This window comes from Vipera ursinii (genome assembly GCF_947247035.1).
Source record: "Vipera ursinii genome assembly, chromosome: 2".
In the NCBI taxonomy this organism is placed as follows: domain Eukaryota; kingdom Metazoa; phylum Chordata; class Lepidosauria; order Squamata; family Viperidae; genus Vipera; species Vipera ursinii.
In genome coordinates, this window is record NC_139513.1 from 28664823 (window position 1) to 28688501 (window position 23679).

Below are 23679 nucleotides of genomic sequence, written 5' to 3' on the forward strand. Positions count from 1 at the left end.
CTGATATAGGCCATGCAGATGGCCTGAGCAGGCTTCCATTGCCTCAAATTGAACCAGATCCACCCTTAGCAGCCTGCGTTTTGTTCATTCACGACTTGCCAGAGTTTCCCCTCCACACAGGGGACATAGCTGCAGAAACGGCAGCAGACAAGACTCTAAGCAGACTGCTATCTTGGGTAAACATGGGATGGCTTGATAAAAGCTCAGGTCCTGAGTTTCAGAGCTATTTCACAAGGAGACATGAGCTGTCAGCTCATAAGGGTTGTATTCTTTCGGGTAACATGGTCATAATTCCTACATCTTTAAGGGACAGGGTATTGCAATCACTTCATGAAGGTCATCGGGTTATTGTTCGCAAGAAAGCTTTAGCAAGAAGCTATTTATGGTGGCCAGGATTAGATAAAGCCATTGAGGCTCAAGTGCATGAGTGTTATACTTGCTAACAATCAAGGCCTGAAATGCCACACACTCCCATTCACAGGTAGAAGGAGAAACACACACCCTGGTCGAGGATTCATATAGACTTTGCTAGGCCCTTTCAGGGACAGCTCTTCCTTATAGTGGTCGACAGCCACTCTAAATGGCTAGATGTCATACCAATCACAAACATGACTACTGCTAGGACCGTCCAGGTGCTTAGGAAACTCTTTGCAATGCACAGGTTGCCAGACATTGTAGTGTCCAATAACGGGGCCCAATTTACTGCAGCAGAATTTCAGGCGTTCCTGAGGGCAAACCTCATTAGGCATGCGACATCGGCTCCATTTCACCCATCTGGTAATGGTCAAGCTGAATGTATGGTACACACCATGAAAGAGTCATTGAGGCATATAGTGACTGGGGACTGACGCCACATACTGGCCGACTTTTTGCTCTTCCAACATCCCACGCCATGCAAGGCAATGAGTAAAAGCCCAGCAGAGCTGCGCTGGGGGAGGCGCTTAATCATGAAACTGGACAGGTTGCACCCACACCGGGTGGCAGCTGAGGCCTCTCGCCCAAAACCCCCGAGGGGGCTGCAAGTGGAGACGGGGTGTGGGCCAGGAACTATGGGCATGGGAACTTGTGGATGCCAGGGAAGATCACCAAAATGTTGGGCCCTCCCTCATACTAAGTGGGCCTAGAGGGTGGGCGAGTCGTCCATCGCCATATCGATCAGCTTAGAAAGCATTTTCCAGAATGGCCACAAAGCGAGGACTTCATCCCAGGTCCCATCCACGAACTGCAAACCGGCAGTCAGGCTGATCAATCCATAGGCTCTGAGGTTCCAAGCAGTCAGAGCAACAGGGAGATGGCAGTAGGGGAAGAAAGCTCAGGAGTGCAACATGCAACACTACAGCCACTGTGCTAACTGCGGAGCGATTGGACTCTGGGGTGGGCCAACCTGGAAGGGCTAGCCAGAGAATTCTGAGTCAACTCGACTCACTTGAACTTATGGACACTGGTCTACCCAGCCTGGCGGGCAAGCTGATAGGCCAGGAAGTGCCTGAGTCTCCCAGGCATTCCACGAGGGTTCGCAAACCTCCTGCATATTTACAAGATTTTGTTCTGAAATAACTGAGCTATGATGTTGTCTGTATCATTATTGTGCTGCTAGCTAAGAGACCCTCTGTATTAGCCAGTATGGAAAAACGTGTATATTGCACATTACTGTTGTACCTCTGTAAACTTGTATTGCTGTAATTATTCTCCTTTTGTTTTTATAATGTTTGTACATTCTAGGGGGGAGGAGTGTAATATATTGGGCTTTGTCTTGTTAAGGGAACATCAGGTGGGTAAATTGCTAGTAAGTTGCTTAAGCAGGGAAGCTGGCTAATGGCTCCCAGCTCCTCAGACAACCTGTCTCCAGCGCTGCCATTGGTTGCCTCTAGGGCAGCAATAGGTTGCTTTATACCTATTAGCTGCTGCCTAGAGGCCAGGGTATAAATTGCTGCATTCACAGCCTTGTTCTCAGGTCACTTCCTGCAAGCAATAAACAATGATCTTTGCTGAACTCACTCGTCTCGTCATTGAAGCAACGAACCCAGTATCTAACATCACTTCCTTCCCAACTTGTAATAGGGGCCCGAAGCTGAAGTGCAGCCCCTGGTGGATTTTCTGTGACAGGAAGGTGCTCGTGCAGAGCGGAGAAATGGTGCATTTCCCATGGGGTCCAAGAGGGGGCTCCTTGATCAGGAAGCCTTCTCAATCCAACTGCTTTTGGCAATGTTATATTTTACTAAAGAGCATTGTTTTTAAAGTACTGGTATATATAAAAAACATTTCCTAAGAAGAATCCCATTCAAATTTGTTGGTTAGGAGCAAAACAATAAATCAACCCAAAGAAGAAGAAAAAAGTAAAGGTGACCATACTATGTGCACCAGCTTGACTTTCTGAAGGAAAGGAAGAATATAAATCTAATAAATGTCTTCCTCTTAGGTCATTTAGAATTTTAACTCCTATTTCAGCTCCACCATAAGGAAGAGTCAACTTCTTTGTACTCTTCTCTGTCAAGAAAACTTGAGATGTCAGGATCTGGATCTTCCTGAGAGATCCTCCTGAAAAAAAGATCTTGAGAAAAAAAATGATGGATGACTTTTTCTCTCAGAATCTCTGAACTCCACTGCAAAAGCCTTGAAATAATATGCAGGAGAAAAGAATTAATGGACTTCACATATCATGAAGTGGTTTATTTTCCTGTTAACCCCACTTCAAAGCACTCAGTGTTGATCAATTAGGCTGGGAAGTAAGAAAGAAATGGCTGTGCAATCGATCAGGGAATTATACAAAGATTAGTGAATCATCTCCAGACAGTAGGAATTCCAGGAAACTCTGGTAAGGATGTATTAAGAATTTGAATACTACTGGTCTCCACAGTGAAGGAGCTCACAGGTAGACAAAAGAAGAAGAAAAGTTAATGAACATCATATATCAATTAGTGTATTCTTGTTCTGTGAACACTACTTGAAATCACCCAATGTCCATCAGTGTGGCTGCAAAATAAGAAAGAAGCAACTCTCACAAATAACAGAACAATGAAATATCGCTTAGATATGCTCCCAGGTTCAGCTTATGGTCACTCACTCGTGCACTCACAGCCCTGGAAAAGAGCCCACTCAAATCACTTTCAATCAGTCAGGCAGAAATGGTTCTTTAGAATATAGGGATTTAAAATAACAGATATTTACTGGTTATAACATATATATTTGTTCTTTCTCATGTGTGCACACATGTACACACTCATCCACGCTTACCTAAGTCCTTCTCAACTAATGCTAGCTGGGATCAGCTAGAGAGACAGAAGCCGACAGCTGCCATGTTTCAAGGACTAGGTAGACTTGGAATGGGTCTCTTCTTTCTCCAGTGCAACAAACCTCCTTTGCACTGGAAGGACCGTCTGACTTCTCCTGGCCATTTCTGGATCTCTTCCTTTCAAGCACAGCTCAAATAGTTAAAGAGAATGAATACAGCATCCTACAAACTCAAGACCCAGTGATGTCAATAAGTTTCCAATCCATCCTCTAGAAAGCAATGTGTGGCGTTTTGCCCTCCAGTGGCTCAATGCTGACGTTCGTAGTGTTGCCTTCTCTGTGTAGAGGAGCCCCTGGTGGATTCTGTGTGTAGGGCAGGTGCTCAGGCAAGACGGGAGAAAGGATGCGTTTTCCATGAGAGGCCAGGAGGAAGGAGGCTGTCAGACATCTTCAATCTCTTGTTGCATCAGGCTGTGGTTCCATCATATTTTAAGACTGCAATCATTGTACCAGTGCCCCAAAAAACTAAAATCACATGTGTTATGTATTGGGCTTTTGGTACCACACCACGTGCGCTGCTGGAGAGCTAACAGCTCTCCAGCAACCCAGACAGGACATCTCAGGTCCTGCAATTGGTCAACCTTGGACTGCAAGCATGGGTTTAATCTGATTGGTTGCTACCATAGGGTTTGGCTATATATTGTGGTGAGGAGTGCCCCAAGTCCTAGTACAGTTCCAGTTAAATAAAAAGAATGAGTTTCTCTGTACTCAGCTGTGTGTCTTCATTCCTGCTCACCAGAGCCCACAACTTAACAGTGGCGACGAAGGTGGTATCCTGCTTCACCGCCTAAAGGGCTGAGGTTCACGAGGTGTCGGCACTACACACTGGAAGGAAGAGGCATCTTCCCCCCCTCTCTCTCTAGGCCGGCTAGTAAAGCTACACTAGTGGCCATGTGCTCAGTGGACGCATTCCCTGAGCCCAAGAAGCAGGATCCAAGAATGCAGGAATCGAGGAAAGAATGGCCGTCTTACCTCTCGTAAGTGGAGAACTATCTACGAGCAAACCAGATTGTAGAGGAAGGCCTTTGTAAGTTCTCGAATTTAGAGGAATGACTGAGACACTGACTCATCTGTGGCCTTCAAGACAGAACCCTCCAGCAGAGACTGTTTGCCAGACCGAATCTCAAATTTGCCGAGGCACAGGACGAGGTCATGGCTGACGAACCAGCCGGAGGTGCAGTGCAAACAGTGCAGCCCACCAAATCTTCAAAAATAGAAGATTCTGCCCATCTTGAGGTCACCAAATTCATTGGAGAATCGTCAGAAGATGAACTGGAAATAAACAAGCTCCAAAGGAAGCCAAATGCGCAAAACCACGGCAACCACCAAAGAGAGAACAATTACAAGGCAGTTCTCTTATCTAGATGTAAGGGGTGCGGAGGCAACCATTTCTGCGCCAACTGCAGATTTTGTTAAGCCATGTGTAGAGCTTGTGGAAGGACTGGCCACATCACAGTCGTGTGCAGCGCCTGCCAGAGAGACAGGCCACCCAAACACCAGTCGGAGGAACCGACTAGGAGAGGTACTGGGGCCCAGGGTCCAGTTAGTGTGGGGTTCTTCAGAAGCCAGAGAAGCATTTGCTGCACTGGGGCTCATCGCCCCCTTAAGCCTAAACTCAAGCTCTCAGTAGAGCTACAAGGAATTCCATATAAGATGGAGTTGGACTCTGGTTCAGCGATATTGATCATCTCGCATGACACATTCAACTTCGTGTGCAGACGCAGTAACCATTGGGGTAAACTAAGGCCCTCAGATATTATTTTAACAGATTTTCAGAAGCCTCACATTAAAGTTAAGGGTGAAGCCAACTTATTGGTAAAATTTAAAGGGTTTTGGGGGCACCTGGATGTCATAGTAGTAGAGGGCCAAAGAACAAGTCTTATTGGACTTGATTGGTTTGAGGCCTTGGGCATTCAAATTACAGGCATTAACCGGACACAGACATCAGACCTCATGACTGTTTGTGAGGAATACGCGGATGTTTTTGAGTCAAAACTGGGAACTTATACTGGCTCGCCAATCTCTTTTAAATTAGATCCTAACGTTGTACCGATTAGGATTAAGCCTTGCAGGGTCCCCCTTTGCCCTAAAACACAAAATTGATTCCGAAATCGATAAGTTGGTAGAACAGGGCGTATTACAGCCTGTTGATGGGGGGAAGTAGTAAACTCCTATTGTCACCCCACTAAAGTCCAATGGGGAAGTTCGCATTTGTGCGAACTATAAATGCACATTAAATAAGGCCCTCAATCAACACGCATACCTGGTCCCTGTAGTCAACCATATTCTAGCCTCCTTGCAAGGGGGAACCATTTTTGCTAAACTTGATTTAGTGCAGGCGTATCAGCAATTTCCAGTTGACGAGGCCACAGCCGCGGCTCAAACAATAGTAACTCACAGAGGGACATTCAAAGTCAAACGCTTGCAGTTTGAAGTCAGTGTTGCACCGGGTATTTTCCAAGGGATTATGGAACGCACACTTAAGGGTATTCAGGGTGTTTGCCCCTATTTTGATGATGTTCTCATTGCCAGGGAATCCCCAGAAGTATTGGCCAATAGGCTCAAGGCTGTTTTGCAAAGACTCCACGATGTGGGCCTCAAGTTAAAGAAAAACAAATGTAGTATTGGCATCTCATCAATGGAATTCTTGGGGTTCCGTATCGATACTAGTGGGATTCACCCTGCTGATTCAAAAGTAAAGGCCATCAAAATGGCTCCTAGGCCAAAATCAAAAGCAGAGCTGCAAGCATTTTTGGGCCTCCTGAATTTTTATCACACATTTCTACCTCATAAGGCTGCAATTGCAGAGACCCTCCACAGGCTACTTGATAAAAAAGCCCCTTGGAAATGGACTAACATTTAAAAAGTTTCCAGGATCTCAAAGCCCTTCTTTCAGAAAAGTCCACTGTAACTCATTACATTGAGTCTAAACCTGTACTGTATGTCTTGCATGTGATGCATCTCCCTATGGGGTGGGGGCAGTCTTAAGCCACATAGAGAAGAATGGGAAACAGGTTCCTATTGCGTTTTATTCTAGGACTTTATCTTCTGCTGAGCGTAATTATGCGCAAATTGATAAAGAAACCTTGGCCATAGTGGCTGGAGTTAAGAAATTTCATAATTATTTATATGGCAGGGATTTCACTGTCTACACCACAGGTCTGCAACCCGCGACAGAGTTAATTGGAAATTTATTATGCATCAATTAAAAGTAATGGAATTTGGCCCTAAATTTATGAATGCAATTCAAACAATATATTCTGAACAGTCGGCTAGGCTGCTTTTTAATGGAGCGATGTCCTGAGAATTTGGAATTTTCAAGGGCACCAGACAAGTTTGTCCTCTTTCCCCATTATTGTTTGTTTTGGCTCTGGAACCATTTCTTGATTCAGTTAGACAAGATGAGTCTATTAGGGGCCTCAAAATTAGAGGAGAAGAATATAAACTTCAGGCTTTCGCCGACGATTTGGTGTTTGTGTTAGAGGACCCCCTAGTCCGCAGGTCTGCAACCCGCGGCTCTGGAGCCGCATGCGGCTCTTTCAGCCGTCTCCTGCAGCTCCCAGTCCTCTGCCATGTGCAGTCCAAAAAAAAAAAGTGGGACTAAAAAAGTTCAACCAATCAATTCAAATATGCAGGGTAGGTGCATATCTCGCCTTGGCTCCACTCTTCAGTCAAACCCTGTTCTGCGCATGCACGCATGTACACGCATATGCACACATTTTTTGCGGCTCCCAGTTTTTCCTTTTGTGAGGGAACCGGTTCCGAGTGGCTCTTTCACTGTTTCAGGTTGCTGACCCCTGGTCTACACTAACCACAAACCCCTTTTGGGGTTATTCACAACAGATAAGCAAACTCCCCACATACTATCTCCAAGAATGCTGAGATGGTCTATATTTTTGTCTGCTTACAATTTTAAGTTAATTCACAAACCTGGGAAGGAAATGGGCCATGCAGATGGCCTCAGCAGACTACCATTGCCACTAATGGATCCTGAACCAGCTCCTGCTGCTAAAATATTGTCCATTCAGGACTTACCTGAGTTTCCCCTCCACGCAGGGGATATTGCTGCTGAAACTGCCACAGATAAAATTCTGAGCAGAGTACTGTCATGGGTGTACACGGGTTGGTTGGAAAAAAGTCCAGGCCCTGATTTCCAAAGTTATTTTGTCAGGAGACATGAATCGTCCGCACATAAGGGCTGCATATTATGGGGCAACAGAGTCATTATCCCCACATCATTGAAGGACAGAGTCTTACAATCCTTACATGAAGGCCATCCAGGCATTGTATGGATGAAAGCCTTAGCTAAAAGCTACCTTTGGTGGCCTGGCCTGGATAAGGCTGTGGAGGATTAAGTTCATGGTTGCTATACTTGCCAGCAATCTAGGCCTGAAATGCCTCAGGCCCCAGTTCACAGGTGGGAAGAAACACATACTCCCTGGTCCAGGGTTCACATAGACTATGCTGGGCCTTTTCAAGGACAGCTTTTCATGGTAGTAGTGGATAGCCACTCAAAATGGATGGAAGAAGTTCCAGTCCCTAATGTGACTACTGCTAGGACCATCCAGGTCCTGAGAAAACTCTTTGCAACACATGGGTTGCCTGATGTTTTGGTTTCTGATAATGGGGCTCAATTCACTGCTGCTGAGTTTCAGGCTTTTCTTAGAGCTAACCTCATCAGACATGCTACGTCTGCACCATTTCACCCTTCTTCGAATGGACAAGCCGAACACATGGTGAGGACAACAAAGGAGGCACTCAAGCACATTATCACAGGTGACTGGCATCATAGACTGGCAGATTTTTTGCTCTGTCAGCATTCTACACCCTGCACGGCTACAGGTAAAAGTCCTGCTGAGCTTCATTGGAGAAGCGTTTAATTACTAAACTGGACAGGTTGCATCCAGACAGAGTGGCATCCGAAGCCTCTAGACCAAAGCCCCCAAGGGGGCTGCAAATGGGTGATTGGGTTTGGGCCAGAAACTATGGGCCTGGAAAATTGTGGGTTCCTGGTCAGGTGACCAAAGCATCCAGACCCCTATCTTACGAAGTGGGGTTGGAGGAAGGGTGACTGGTCAGAAGACACATCGACCAACTTAGGAAGAGGTTTCCAGAACAGTCACTATTTATTTATTTATTTATTTATTTATTTTATTAAATTTGTATACCGCCCTTCTCCCGAAGGACTCAGAGCGGTGAACAGGGCATAAATAAATAGAAAATACAAAAATTAAAAGAAAATTAAACAATTGCCCAAATAAAAACAGTAAAGGTAAAGGTAAAGGTTCCCCCGCACATGCGTGCTAGTCATTTCTGACTCTAGGGGCTGGTGCTCATCTCCGTTTCAAAGCCAAAGAGCCAGCGCTTGTCCGAGGATGTCTCCGTGGTCATGTGGCCGGCATAACTAGACGCCAAAGGCGCACGGAACGCTGTTACCTTCCCACCATAGTGGTTCCTATTTTTCTACTTGCATTTTTACGTGCTTTCGAACTGCTAGGTTGGCAGAAGCTGGGACGAGTAACAGGCGCTCACTCTGTTACGTGGCACTCGGGATTTGACCCGCCAACCTGCCGACCTTCTGATAAAAACAGTAGCAGTATAAAAACCCATTAAAAACCCTAACGTCCCCCATTAGGCCAGGCCAGCTTGTTCAAATAAATGGGTCTTCAGACTGCGCCGGAAGGAGCGAAGGTCCGGTGCCGTCCGGAGCTCAATCGGCAGTGAGGGATCAGCTCAACCTCATGCATGCCCAAGATGGCGGATGTGCTCAGCTGTGTTCCGCGAGCTCCAGCTGTTAGGCGTCCCTTAGGAGCCCCTCAGGGGGCCTTCGGGCCCTCCGTGTTGGGGATTAGTGTTGACAGGCAGCGAGGCAACGAGGCAGGCGACGAGGTAAGCAGTAAGGTTCTTACCTGCTGGTCTACCCGTCTGCTGGCTCTGCTGTCTTCTGTCCGCTCGCATCTTGCCTTTCCCGGGCCGTTTGCAGCCGGCGCCGGCGTTTTTTTGCTGTGCTGGGCCGTTTCGGGCCGCTTTCGGCGTCGTCGTCCTCAAGCCGTTTTCGGTCGGCGGAGGGGATGCCCGCGAGTTTATCTTGGTGGCGGTGTTGGCAGCGTCGGCATTGGCTTCGGCATCGGTGACAGCGGTGTTTTCGGGCCGCATTCGGCGGCGGCAGCGGCGGCGTCCTCAGGCCGTGTTCGGGCCGTTTTCAGCAGTCGGCGGTTGGCGGTGTTCTCTGGGCCTTTTGGCCCGTTTCGCCGGCGGTGCCATCTAACCCGTTTTTGGGCCGATTTCGGTGGCGTCGTCCTTGGGCCTTGCTCGGGCCATTTTCGGTGGTCGGCGGTCGGCGGTGGCGTTTTCCCAGCCTTTTGGCCCGTTTCGCCGGTGGCAGCGTTTTCATGTTGCTTCGGGTCGCCTCGGGCCGCTCTCGGCGCCGCCGCCGTCTTCGGGCCATTTCTGCGGCGAGAGGACGACCGCAGGTCATCTCGGCGGCGGCGATGTTTCCTGTGCCGTTTTCGGGCCGCTTTCGGCGGCAATGGCGTCTTCGAGCCGTTTTAGCGTCGGAGAGGACGACCGCAGGTCATCTCGGTGGCGGCGACGGCGGCATGTGTCTCCTGTACCGTTTTCGGGCCGCTTTTGGCAGCAGCAACGGCGTCTTCGGGCCGTTTTCACCACCTTGGCCTGGGTAGCCCCTCTGCCCTGGTTATATATCTACCCACTTACCAACTTTCTGCCTGCCTCCCTTTCCCCTTTGGACTTGGACGGACCTGGGTACAAGCCACGGAAGGAGAGTGGCTTGGGTTTACATCTGCAGCCCCATAGAGGTGGGAGCTCTACGGGGTATGCCCTACCCAGGGTGCATATCCTGGACCACCCCCGGGGATAGAGTTGCAACCCGTCGTGAGAGGACGGGGGGTGGCCTGTTTCTGGGGGTACCCAACTGAGTGGCAGTGAAGTTGGGTGAGGGTCCAGATACTCACTTCCTATGTCTCGATCCTCCTATTGAACTTATCAATTATGGGACCGCCTTTCCTGGACTCTCCTGGACTTATATGTATCGATATACTAGCACGGACTTGTTCGCCCTCAGGGGTGCCCCCCTCTCCTGGTTGCGACCCGCCTTTTTTAACACCTCCAATCTCGATGAAGGGCCCGATTACTGGGACCCTGAGAGATGGCCGGGCAGGGGCAGGGGCCTTCAATATAAATTTAATAGGAGGCCCCTGGTTAACTTTTTAGTAAAAATTTTTATGGGGTTAGGGAGAGGGGTGGGAGTGGGTGGTGGTTGTTTGGCTATGGGGGGTGGTCAATCAACCGTGGCTCAGGCCAGGCCTGGTTCTGATCACGCGGGGGGAGAGCGGGGTATGGTTGCCTCCGGGGCTCAGGAGCGGGTCGTGGGACTACCGATTCCCACGACGTTGGGGAATGGCAGCAGGTGCATGAACAGAGGGCCGTATCGTTACCGGGGGGGTCGTCTCCACTACTTACAAGCGGTGAGGCGCTCCGACCCTCTGTTTCTTCCCCGAGGTCCCGGGAGCGAGGATGCGCAGCCTCCTGAGCTCCGGCTGGTGTACCTGAATACCAGATCCGTGGTTAATAAAGCTCCCCTTGTTCGGGATTTAGTTGAGGGTGAGCATGCGGACCTGGCTTGCATCACGGAGACTTGGTTGGGTCCAGAGGGTGGGGTCCCTTTGGTCGATCTCTGCCCACCAGGTTTCCAGGTGCTACACCAGCCCCGGGCTCAAGGTAGGGGCGGGGGAGTGGTGGTAGCTATCAGGGAGACCTTATGTCCGTGGGAGACCACCGTTCCTGAGATAGTCGGGTGTGAGTCTCTCTTTTTGAGATTTGGTCCAGGGGCGCAGTTGGGCTTGCTGCTGGTGTACTTTTTGCCTAGTCGCGCAGCGGCAGCCCTGCCTGAGCTACTCGATGTCCTCTCTGGGTTGGTGATTGAGTTCCCCAAACTCATAGTTTTGGGTGACTTCAATCTACCATCCCTAGGAGGTTCATCTGAGTTAGCTTGGGAGTTCATGGCTTCCATGACGGCCATGGACCTGACGCAAGTAATTTCTGAACCAACTCATGAGGGAGGCCACACCCTTGACCTGGTTTTCTTATCTGGACGGTGGTTTGATGATCTTGGTGGGGGCTCTCCATTTATTATGCCCGTCATGGACCGATCATTACCTCCTGTGGCCGCCGTGGGGGTACGGAGCCAACCAGATGGTACCGCCCCAGGCGCTTAATGGATCCTGACAGGTTCCAGGCAGCGCTGGGGTCCCCACCTGCCTCCGTTGCTCACAACTCGGCGGATGCCCTAGTGGAAGCCTGGGAAAGGGCGGCCACTGAGGCACTTGACCGAGTTGTACCCTTGCGGCCCCTGACCTGGTGCAGATCCCAACGAGCTCCATGGTTCTCTACGGAGCTCCGGGAGATGAAGCGTCGGAAACGGGGCCTAGAGAGCTGTTGGAGGTCCAGCCGATCCGAATCTGACCGGTTGCGACTAAGAACCTTTATTAGGTCTTATCTCGCAGCGATGAGGGCAGCGAGGTGTAATTACTTCTCTGCCCTCATCGCGTCCGCAGATAATCGCCCGGCCGCCCTGTTTAGGGTGACCTGCTCCCTCCTTAATCAGGAGGCGAGGGAGGAACCCTTGTAGGGCCGTGCTGAGGAGTTTGGTCAACATCTGTCGGATGAGAATCTGAAGAGAGAGGTTTGCTTTGATAATTTTAAAACTTTTTTTTCTCTCTGTTTAACTCTGACCTGGAAGGCGGAGGGAAAGGAGGAAGGGGGGGTTGAAGTCTGAGATTGTAGTTTTGTTTGTTTGTGGGTTTGTTTGGCTTCTCTTCTAACTTTGCTCAGGGACAAAGAACAAATATAACTTGTTTAGCATGGCTTCTCCTTGTCGCAAATTTATCATTTTGTTTCCCTGCTGCAGTTTGTGTTCCGAGCTTAGAAATGCAGAATCTGTAACATCCCTTTCCTCACCTCCCCTTTCTCTGTTGAGGCTTTAGTTCTGTTCAACGTTTTGAGGCTTGTTGCCAACGATTGTGTGTGTGCAAAACAAAAGCAGTGTAACTGACCTAACCTGATAATGTAACCAATGACAACTGAGCTCTCCCTTCTGTTAAAGCTAAATGTATTATAAAAGGAAGAACCTTAGGAAAATAATTCTGAATTGTTTTGCTTAGATTTGTAAATGTTTTCAAAACGTCTGATGCTCTAATTTCAGTCTTTGCATACACAAACACACACACATATTTTCAGTACATTAATTCAGAATAACTCATTAAGTTTCTTTTGTGAAGCTGCACTGAAAAATAAGGTTTTTTAAATCTCTTTATGAATGTTGATTGTGGAATAGCAAAAGGACTGAGCTGGGAGGGGGGGGGAATCAGCTGATTTGAAACCTGCCCAGTCCTATAGCTCAATGAACTACTACTGACAATTACTGTAATTGAGTAAGTCAAATAAACCAACATGAGTTTCTGAAATCCTGATATATGCCCCCTCCAAATCATTCCAAAATTTTCGTGTGTTAATGTATTTTTAAATCAACTATATTATATGGGTATAATATATGACAAGAACATAACCACACCAATATTTCATTTTATTTAAATCAAACTTAGACTTCTTAGCCCTCATCACAAAGAGCAAAACATGGTCATAATATACTTGAAAAAAAAATTGCACAAGCACTTGGGGAGCTTCTAGTCATTCTGGTTCCTTTTGTGACACAAGAATTCTGCATCCTTTCAGCTCTTCACAGACGCTATATATTGATGTGCATGTGACAATTCCCTCATATCATGAAGCCTTTGACTGAATAATGTTCTGTTTCTGTATAGATAACAGTTGACTCAGGTTTCAGTTGTACACGGAAGATGCACATTTGATTACTTTTGGGGTGTCCCAATTCTACACTAAGGATGAACATTTGATTTTTCCCCCTTTGTGCTTGGGAAAGCAGCACCTGTTAAATGTCTTCACATTGCTTTATGTGGGAGAACTATGACGAAGTGGGAGAATGATGACAGTTGGGCAGCAGGAAGCTCATTTCTAAATAATAAAAAAATGAAACCATAAACAGATACATTCAAACATACAGATCATAATTATAATGGCACATGCACATTGTTTTATTACCAATTTCATCTCTCTAGGGCTCATAGGAATGAGAAACATAAAAAACCCTTCTTTTCAGTGTTCTGTCGCTGTAAATTCGAAATACATAGACTAAGAACCACCAAATCAATAATTAGCATTCATTCTCACCCAAACTTGTCTTTGCTTTGGGAATTGACTTCTCACATATTATGAATCATATTATGGGAAGTAAGAGTATGGTGTCGGCTGAAGCACTTTCCACACTTCATGCATTTATATGGCCTCTCTCCTGTGTGGATTCTTTTATGGGAAACAAGATGACCATGTTGGGTGAAGCCCTTTCCACACTCCATGCATTTATATGGCTTCTCTCCTGTGTGGATCCTTTGATGGGATGTAAGATGACTGTGTTTGCTAAAATCCTTTCCACACTCCATGCATTTATATGGCTTTTCCCCTGTGTGCATTCTTTGATGAGATGTAAGATCAGTGCGTGATCTGAAGCCCTTTCCACATGCCATGCATTTATATGGCTTCTCCCCTGTGTGGATCCATTGATGGGATGTAAGTTTACTGTGTTGGCTGAAGCCCTTTCCACACTCCATGCATTTATATGGTTTCTCCCCTGTGTGGGTACTTTTATGGGATGTAAGATCTCGTTGTGCTCTGAAGCCCTTTCCACACTCCATGCATTTATATGGCTTCTCTCCTGTATGGATTCTTTTGTGGGAAATAAGATGATAATGTTGGGTGAAGCCCTTTCCACACTCTATGCATTTATATGGCTTCTCTCCAGTGTGGATCCTTTTATGGGAAGTAAGGTGACTAAGTTGGGTGAAGTCCTTTCCACACTCCATGCATTTATATGGCTTCTCTCCTGTATGGATCCTTTGATGAGATGTAAGTTTACTATGTTGGCTGAAGCCCTTTCCACACTCCATGCATTTATATGGCTTCTCCCCTGTGTGGATCCTTTGATGGGATGTAAGATTACTGTGTTTACTGAAGCCCTTTCCACACTCAATGCATTTATATGGCTTCTCCTCTGTATGTATCCTTTGATGGGATGTAACATCACTGCTTGTTCTGAAGCCCTTTCCACACTCCATGCATTTATACGGCTTCTCCCCTGTGTGGATCCTTCGATGGCATGTAAGATTACTATGGTTGTTGAAGCCCTTTCCACAATCCATGCATTTATATGGCTTCTCCCCTGTGTGGATCCTTTTATGGGATGTAAGATCTCTGCGTGTTGTGAAGCCCTTTTCACACTCCATGCATTTATATGGCTTTTCCCCTGTGTGGATCCTTTTATGTGATGTAAGATCTCCATGTGCTCTAAAACCCTTTCCACACTCCATGCATTTATATGGCTTCTCTCCTGTGTGGATTCGTTTATGGGAAATAAGATGACAATGTTGGGTGAAACCCTTTCCACACTCTATACATTTATAGGGCTTCTCTCCTGTGTGGATCCATTGATGGGATATAAGATGACTGTGTTTGCTGAAGCCCTTTCCACATTCCATGCATTTATATGGCTTCTCTCCTGTGTGGATTCTTTTATGGGAAACAAGATGACCATGTTGGGTAAAGCCCTTTCCACACTCCATGCATTTATAGGGCTTCTCCCCTGTGTGGATCCTTTGATGAGATGTAAGATGACTATGTTTGCTGAAGCCCTTTCCACACTCCATGCATTCATATGGCTTCTCTTCTGTGTGGATCCTTTGATGGGATGAAAGTTCACTGCTTGTTCTGAAATCCTTTGCACACTCCATGCATTCATATGGCTTCTCTCCTGTGTGGATCCTTTGATGGGATGTAAGATGACTTGGTTTGCTAAAGCCCTTTCCACACTCCCCGCATTTATATAGTTTCTCCCTTGTGTTTATCCTTTTATAAACAGTCTTATTTCCATCCTCAGTGCATTTATTTGGCTTCTCCCCCATGTGAAAACTTTTCTGTGACATAACAGTTCCATTTTCTTGAGAAAGTGTGAAAGTCCAATTGTAATTTTTTCCTTTTTCTTTGGATGTATAATCTTGTCCTTTGACATGGGATTGATAGTGCTCATTTACATCTATGGTGTCTTTGAATAGTCTTACACTTTTCCCAATGTATTTTTTCTTTATTTTTCCTTGTTGATCAATAAAGTCCTGCATCTGTGCATCAATGGAAGATGAGCTTTCTTTATTCCAATTATCTGAAGGGTTTCTTTCCTGCCTTTGGAATCCTGTTCGAATTACAGGCTTCTCCATTATGTCTCTTTGTTTGAACACTTTCATTAATTCTTTATCAACCGTATTGTCATTCTCATTATCACCTTCAAAGGAAAAGAGAAATGAAAGTGACAGAAAGGTTAGGGGAAAAGGATCACCCTGTCGGAAGTCATATTACAGATATTGCCCAAGTTACATACCTTCCCTTAGCAAACATTCAAAGTTACGCGATAATAACCCAGTAGTGTTTATGAAAAAGTCCTTCACCCTTACAAATGACAGTAGCACTGCAACATTCACCCTAGCTTTTTCCTCCCTCCCCCACACCCCAGTCTCCCTAGACACTAGGCCTGTGGGTACTCACTTTGTGAAAATCAAGAGATCCTTTGCTTTCTTGGCTGTTCTAGGCCTTCAGTGCATTCGCAGAGAAGCCTAAAGTAATGCAAGATCACGTGAGATCAGTGATGCGAGATCTCACAATATTGATTTTGAGTGATCTCATGGTAGTTTAGGCCTCTTTCTCTGCAACAGAGAATGGAACAGAACCTGGGGGAGGCTTCTGATTGCCTCTGGAGGCCCAAATCAGGCATCGGAGGCCTTTACCATGCCACTGCTGCCCAGAAAGGATGCTTCTGTGGGCCTTCACAAGCCTGATCTACAGGCGTCCGCCGGCAGAACAGAAGCTAAGGGCAGCAGCTGTTTGGCTCCAGAGTTAGGGTGGGGGTAGCAGGAGATAGGCACCACAAGCATCGTGAGAGTTCAGGCACCCATTCTCTGCAGAAGAGGATGGGTGCCTGAACTCGCACGATATTACAGCACACAGGAGCTTCCATTGACTCTCCTATACCTAAAAAGCAGGAACCAGGCAGAGGGGTGATGGAACTTTTCAAGGTAAGTCAATCTGGCACGGCAGAAATGAAGGGGGAAGCATGAGGTATCTTTGTAAATCATGGAGGCTTTAGAGGCCTGTTCCATCACTAGGCCCTCCATGGCCTTCCCCACCGAGATACCTCATGTGCAAATAATGAACCGCCTATCTGCCCATGCATTCAATTAGCAAATATGTGGGTGAAAGCAGGGGGTGATCTTCAAGGTGCAAGATTTATTCCCATGAATTTTTGAGTTACGAATGGGCAGTGTCCATTATATTCGTAACACGAGGACTACCTGTAATTGCCTTCAGGTATTTTGCCAGATTCCAATATATTGTATATTGTATATTTGTATAACGGCTTGGTATAGAAATGATAATGTCACTATTCATGAGGCATAAAAACTTGGAAAAGGCAGTGCTGGACCAGTATGTAATTCTGGTCTATTATATAGCTAGCTTAGGAATTAAGAACTGTGTTAGAGCATTTAGCATTTAAAGCAGACATGTCAAACACAAGGCCCGGGGGCCGGATCTGGCCCGTGAAGTGGTTTCATGTGGCCCGCGAAGCCATGCTGGAAACAGTGAGGGAACGGCCCCCACTGCCTTGGCCCTGGCCCAGAGACCCTCCTTCTGCCAGAGACCCTCAGATCTGTCCCACTCCTGCCCAGGCCCCCATAGGCACCCTTGATGCGAACAATGTAGAGCTGGCCACGCCCACCCAGTAGGCCATACGCATTCTAGCCATGCCCACCCAGTAGGCCACGCCCACCCAGGCCACACCCGCCTGGCCCCTTGAGGGCAACCGCAATGCTGATGCGGCCCTCAATGAAATTGAGTTTGACACCCCTGATTTAAAGGGTTAAACACTGCCTCCTTAAGAGATGGCCTCTGGAAAATGTAGTTTACTTGTTAGTCAGTCCTATATCTTATCTAGTCAGTGGGAGGAGCTTCAAAGTTTATTACAGAATGTACTGGCTACGTGCCAGGGTGGTTAAAGCCCTTGTCTAATCAAGCATCATGCAAGCATTGATTGGCATTTGTAACCATGCCTAGCTGGGATGGAGAATTATTCCTTTTTACCTACGAGAATGGACAGATATGACTATGAGTGGATGTATCTACTGCAAAGTAAGTCGCTGCTTAGAATTCCTGGACAATAAATATTTGTTTAAAACCATTTTCATGGAGTTTATGCTGTCTGGATCAGAACTATAATGCATCTCGGTTCACGGTTCCAGAATAAAGGCATTAAGTCAAAAAAACCTGAGTGGCAATTCTTGATAGGACTGATACGGAAGCATCTGGGCCAAAATAGTTGAAAACTGTTTGATGAAGTTTAGTATTACTGCAAACCAAGGAATTACTTTGTCACTAATATGTTTAAATAGAAATAGAAAAACAAATGGGATAGAATATATCTAATCATCTATTTGGAGATGATTTCATAAGAAGTAATCCATGGCATCTGAGTACAAAGTGTCTTCCTGAACTCTCTGACTGCAGAATAGGAAACCCTTACCAAGAGAGGCCACGTTCTTATAATTGTCCAGCATGACTTCCCAATGCAGCGTTTTTTGGTGAGGATCCAGCATAGACCACTCCTCCTCTGAGAAATACACAGCCACCTCCTCAAAAGGCAGAAGACCCTCCTGAAAGGCAAAAAAGTACAGAACAGATTGAGGAGGGACTATAGGATCTATCCTATTGTTTAGAAATTCCCTAAGCAAAGCTATGAACTAAGGTAAATGGCTATGTTTAGTAGGATTCCATAGTTTAGGTGAGAAAGTGGACAGAAGAAAAAGCTTTTGATTGAAGAAATGTTTTAGACAGGTTTCATCAACTTGAATGATTTTGTAGGACTTTCAGTGCCATTCAGTTAAGTAACCCCAATTTCCTTCTGGATCAACCTCAGGATCCTTCTGGATTTACCAAATACAGTATCCAGCCGGCCAGCCAGGATCAATTCATCCATCCTCAATCAAAAGGCACTCAGTGTCAGAGAGAATCAATTAGCAGGTGGCCCTTGGAAAACCCACCAATCAGTGACACCAACCTGTCCTGGGTTTAAAGGCATAAATGTCTCTGTAGAGGAAGGGATTCTTTGTAGAATTTTATGAAGCGGCTAAGAAGGAGCCATCCTATTAATCCTCAACACCTTCATGAAAGAGCTGGGAGAGATCAACCGTGGATCTGTGTTGTGTGCCATCAATATCCAGAGACTCTGCCCCTCCTCAGATTGCAAGGAAACTGCTAGTAGTCTGAGCCATTGACTCGACAGCAAATAAGAAAATGGAGAACATTTTTTGAGGAAGGCATTTCTTAGCCTTTGCAAAGATGGATTGTTTGGCCTCCAAATCCAGGCAGGACTCAGGGGATTAAAAGGTATTTTGCAAGCCAATAGGGCCTTGATTATATGCTCTTTCAGAACAATTTTTATTTGGAGGCATTTCTATATGGCCATTGTCCTGGGATTTTAAAAATCTTTCTTCTTACTTATTTTCTTATCAATGATTGTAAATGAAGCTTTTAAAAATGTAATTTCCCAGTGTGAATATTTGAATATTTTTGAGGATCTTTGCACAAATGCAACTCAAAGAATTTCAGAAAGAATGGGGGCTGTGAAAATATCTGTAAAACATTCTTCATTGAAAAGTTGGGAAAAAAGTTAGCAAAACGATTTTTGTTTTTAAGGTAGTAGTCTTAAAAAAAATCCTTAAAAAATCACCAACCAAAATCAGAGGGACAATGGAAAAAGTCAGTAGAAATAGTCCTCAACTTACAACAGTTTTTAATGACTGTTCAAAGTTACAACAGCACCAAAAAAACAGCTTATGCCCAGTTTTCACACCTACAAATGTTGCAGCATTCCCATGCCCACATGATCAAAATTCGGATGCTTGGCAACTGACTCGTATTTATGATGGTTCCAAGGTCCTGGCTTTACTTGTGAACCTCTGACAAGTAAAGTCATTAAGGAAGCCAGATTCACTTAAGCACCATGTTACTAACTTAACAACTGCAGTCATTGACTTTATACCTGTGGCAAAAAAAGTTGTAAAATGGTGCAAAGTTCACTTAATAAATATGTCGTTTAGCAACAAAAATTTAGGGCTCAGCTGTGGTCATAAGTCAAGAATTACCTATACTATGTACAGCTGCTGATTTCCTGAAGGAAAGGGAAAACACAAATCTAGTAAATTAATATTCTTCTGTTACCTGACCTGGAGGTTCAGTCACGGTTTCCGCTCCTCCAAAACAAAGAGTCAACTTCCTTCTATTCTTCCCTGTGAGGAAGACAGAATTTCAAAAAGCATAATTACAGGGAGTGCAGAATTATTAGGCAAATGAGTATTTTGACCACATCATCCTCTTTATGCATGTTGTCTTACTCCAAGCTGTATAGGCTCGAAAGCCTACTACCAATTAAGCATATTAGGTGATGTGCATCTCTGTAATGAGAAGGGGTGTGGTCTAATGACATCAACACCCTGTATCAGGTGTGCATAATTATTAGGCAACTTCCTTTCCTTTGGCAAAATGGGTCAAAAGAAGGACTTGACAGGCTCAGAAAAGTCAAAAATAGTGAGATATCTTGCAGAGGGATGCAGCACTCTTAAAATTGCAAAGCTTCTGAAGCGTGATCATCGAACAATCAAGCGTTTCATTCAAAATAGTCAACAGGGTCGCAAGAAGCGTGTGGAGAAACCAAGGCGCAAAATAACTGCCCATGAACTGAGAAAAGTCAAGCGTGCAGCTGCCAAGATGCCACTTGCCACCAGTTTGGCCATATTTCAGAGCTGCAACATCACTGGAGTGCCCAAAAGCACAAGGTGTGCAATACTCAGAGACATGGCCAAGGTAAGAAAGGCTGAAAGACGACCACCACTGAACAAGACACACAAGCTGAAACGTCAAGACTGTGCCAAGAAATATCTCAAGACTGATTTTTCTAAGGTTTTATGGACTGATGAAATGAGAGTGAGTCTTGATGGGCCAGATGGATGGGCCCGTGGCTGGATTGGTAAAGGGCAGAGAGCTCCAGTCCGACTCAGACGCCAGCAAGGTGGAGGTGGAGTACTGGTTTGGGCTGGTATCATCAAAGATGAGCTTGTGGGGCCTTTTCGGGTTGAGGATGGAGTCAAGCTCAACTCCCAGTCCTACTGCCAGTTTCTGGAAGACACCTTCTTCAAGCAGTGGTACAGGAAGAAGTCTGCATCCTTCAAGAAAAACATGATTTTCATGCAGGACAATGCTCCATCACACGCGTCCAAGTACTCCACAGCGTGGCTGGCAAGAAAGGGTATAAAAGAAGGAAATCTAATGACATGGCCTCCTTGTTCACCTGATCTGAACCCCATTGAGAACCTGTGGTCCATCATCAAATGTGAGATTTACAAGGAGGGAAAACAGTACACCTCTCTGAACAGTGTCTGGGAGGCTGTGGTTGCTGCTGCACGCAATGTTGATGGTGAACAGATCAAAACACTGACAGAATCCATGCATGGCAGGCTTTTGAGTGTCCTTGCAAAGAAAGGTGGCTATATTGGTCACTGATTTGTTTTTGTTATGTTTTTGAATGTCAGAAATGTATATTTGTGAATGTTGAGGTGTTATATTGGTTTCACTGGTAAAAATAAATAATTGAAATGGGTATATATTTGTTTTTTGTTAAGTTGCCTAATAATTATGCACAGTAATAGTCACCTGCACACACAGATATCCCCCTAAAATAGCTATAACTAAAAACAAACTAAAAACTACTTCCAAAAATATTCAGCTTTGATATTAATGAGTTTTTTGGGTTCATTGAGAACATGGTTGTTGTTCAATAATAAAATTAATCCTCAAAAATACAACTTGCCTAATAATTCTGCACTCCCTGTAATGAAATGGGAGGAGGTATGCTATAGAAAACACAGAAGATAAGAAATTTAGGGTTTATAGGAGGAGTGGAAGGACCTTATTATTACCTCTTGAGGTGTCCTGATTTGGATCTTCCTGAGAGATCCTCCTGAAAAACAGTTCTTGAGGGACATTTGAAGGATGCCTCATTCTTTCAGGATCTCTGATGTCCATTGTAAAGGACTTGTCATAGTATGAAGGAGAAAAGCATTAATGGTCATCAAACATCATGAAGTGGTTTTTTACTGCAAAGCACTCAGTATCATTTAATTAGGCTGGGAAGTAAGAAGTAAATGGCTCTGCAAAAATCTTTCTTCTAGAAAGGATAAGCAAATATAGAAAGATTAGTAAAGCATCTCCACATAGTATGATTGCCAGGGAACTCTGGTAAGTAGGTATTAAGAATTTGAATATGTTGATCCAATGGCAAAGAATTTTGATTATAATATAGTGCCTAAACAACAGGAAGATATTTGGATGGAAGCTTTAAAATTTATATTAAATTATAATTTAAAAGAAATTTGTTATAAAATGATGTATCATTCTATTTAATGCGTGATAACCGGCCAAAGATGTATAAAGGAAATTCAAATACATGTTCAAAATGTAAATGTAAACAAGAATCTTTTTACCATATTTGCTAGACTTGTGACAAAGCAAAGAAATACTGGTGTAAGATTTATATTTTACTGCAGAAGATTCTCAAAGTGGGTATAAAAACAAAACCAGGGACTTTAATAGACAAAGAGATTGAGAAACAATCTCAGTCTTTGCTGTTATATATGTTGAGAGCATTAAGAATGCTGGAAAATCAATACAACCCAGGTGGCCAGAAAGGCCCAACAGAGATCCCACCTCCTCAGGGTCTTGCAGATGAACAGGGTAGAACAACGACTAATGACCCTCTTTTACCAGTCTACCGTAGAAAGCGTCCTCTAGCACTGTATTGTGGTTTCATATGCTGGCTTGACAGCCGCAGATAGGAAAATATTACAGAGGGTGATGAGCACAGCACAAAATACCATGGGCTGTGCCCTGACACCACTGGCTGACATCGCCAGGGCCCGCTGCCTTGGAAAAGTGTGGAAAATTCTCAGGGACGACTCACACCCTGGTCAGTACCTCTTTATTCTCCTACCATCGGGTAGGAGATATAGAAGTATAGCAGGCCGCACCAACTGGCTGAAGAATAGTTTCTATCCATGGGCTGTCAGGCTCCTGAATGGGAAATAACCTTATGCAGGATAGACTTGCGAGGCCGGCGCGTTGCGCAATTAGGTCACATGGTATAACAAGATGATGGGTTGTCACTGTGAGTTGCAAGGGGGGGCATGAAGGGAGGCTCAGCTAACCTCATTGTATACATGTTGTACTTGGATAATAAAGGTTCGTTCACATTTTTGCACAAAAACGAAAGGATACTACATAATGGAGACTTTGCTAGAAAAACTGACGGACCTAGCAGAGACGGCAAAATTAATTGATTTAGTTAAAGAAAAGAACACATCCAACCTTGTTTCTACTTGGAAATCACTTCTGGATATTTTTCTTGGGATAAAAAAAAAATGAAATTTAGAGTTTCTTATTATAGAATGGCTAGTTCTAGTACATAAAAAGGATGTAAAAGTAGAAGGCCGAGGCTGTAATGTTACCATTTTATTCAACTGCACTAAAGAGTCAGAAGTCAATCATTTTCCTTTTCCCCCTTTCCCCTATACCTCTTTCTCTTCAATTCCCACCAGTTCCTACTATTTTCATTTTTTGTGTTTTATATCTTGATAAGCTGCCAACCTAGCAGTTCGAAAGCACGTAAAAATGCAAGTAGAAAAATAGGGACCACTACGGTGGGAAGGTAACAGCATTCCGTGTGCCTTTGGTGTCCAGTCATACCAACCACATGACCACGGAGACATCCTCGGACAAGTGCTGGCTCTTCGGCTTTGAAACAGAGGTGAGCACCGGCCCCTAGAGTTGGAAACGACTAGCACACATGTGCGGGGGAACCTTTACCTTTACCTTAAGCTTAATAATATTTTTAAAAGGAAACAAAAATTTGAACATATTATTATATTCAAGTCTTTCTGGGCTCCCAAGAGGAAGTCCTCTCACCTGCAACTCAGCCTGCTCCTTCTTCTCCTCCGCCTGGCTCAGGAGGAAGCCTTCCACCAGGGCCACCGCCTGGGAGCTGCTCTCTGCTCCACATTCCCGCACCCAGCTCTCCATCTGCAGGGGCAGAAGCGCCAGGAACCGCTCCAGAACAAACAGGTCCAGCATCTGCGCTTTTGTGTG

At 45.3% G+C, this 23679-nt stretch overlaps 1 protein-coding gene across 1 annotated transcript; it reads right to left on the minus strand.

Annotated features, from left to right (window-relative positions):
* Positions 1 to 12881: 12881 nt before the first annotated feature.
* Positions 12882 to 21577, minus strand: LOC310634001 (uncharacterized protein). The gene is made up of 5 exons (XM_083352039.1): positions 21459 to 21577; positions 19705 to 19772; positions 18008 to 18137; positions 13561 to 15718; positions 12882 to 13344 (listed from the first exon to the last, which is right to left on the minus strand). Exons 1-4 carry the CDS (start codon positions 21562 to 21564, stop codon positions 13593 to 13595), a joined length of 2430 nt encoding a protein of 809 aa, XP_083208165.1. The 5' UTR covers positions 21565 to 21577; the 3' UTR covers positions 12882 to 13344; positions 13561 to 13592.
* Between the last annotated feature and the right edge of the window lie 2102 nt (positions 21578 to 23679).

What these genes read in the sequence shown, in the direction of transcription:
- LOC310634001 (XM_083352039.1), bottom strand. Translation starts at nt 21,564, where the DNA reads ATGGACATCAGAGATCCTGAAAGAATGAGGCATCCTTCAAATGTCCCT. An exon ending in AAATCAGGACACCTCAAGAG is followed by an intron (nt 19,773 to 21,458) that starts GTAATAATAAGG and finishes TCTTCCTCACAG; the next exon opens with GGAAGAATAGAAGGAAGTTG. An exon ending in TAAGAACGTGGCCTCTCTTG is followed by an intron (nt 15,719 to 18,007) that starts GTAAGGGTTTCC and finishes TTTCCTTTGAAG; the next exon opens with GTGATAATGAGAATGACAAT.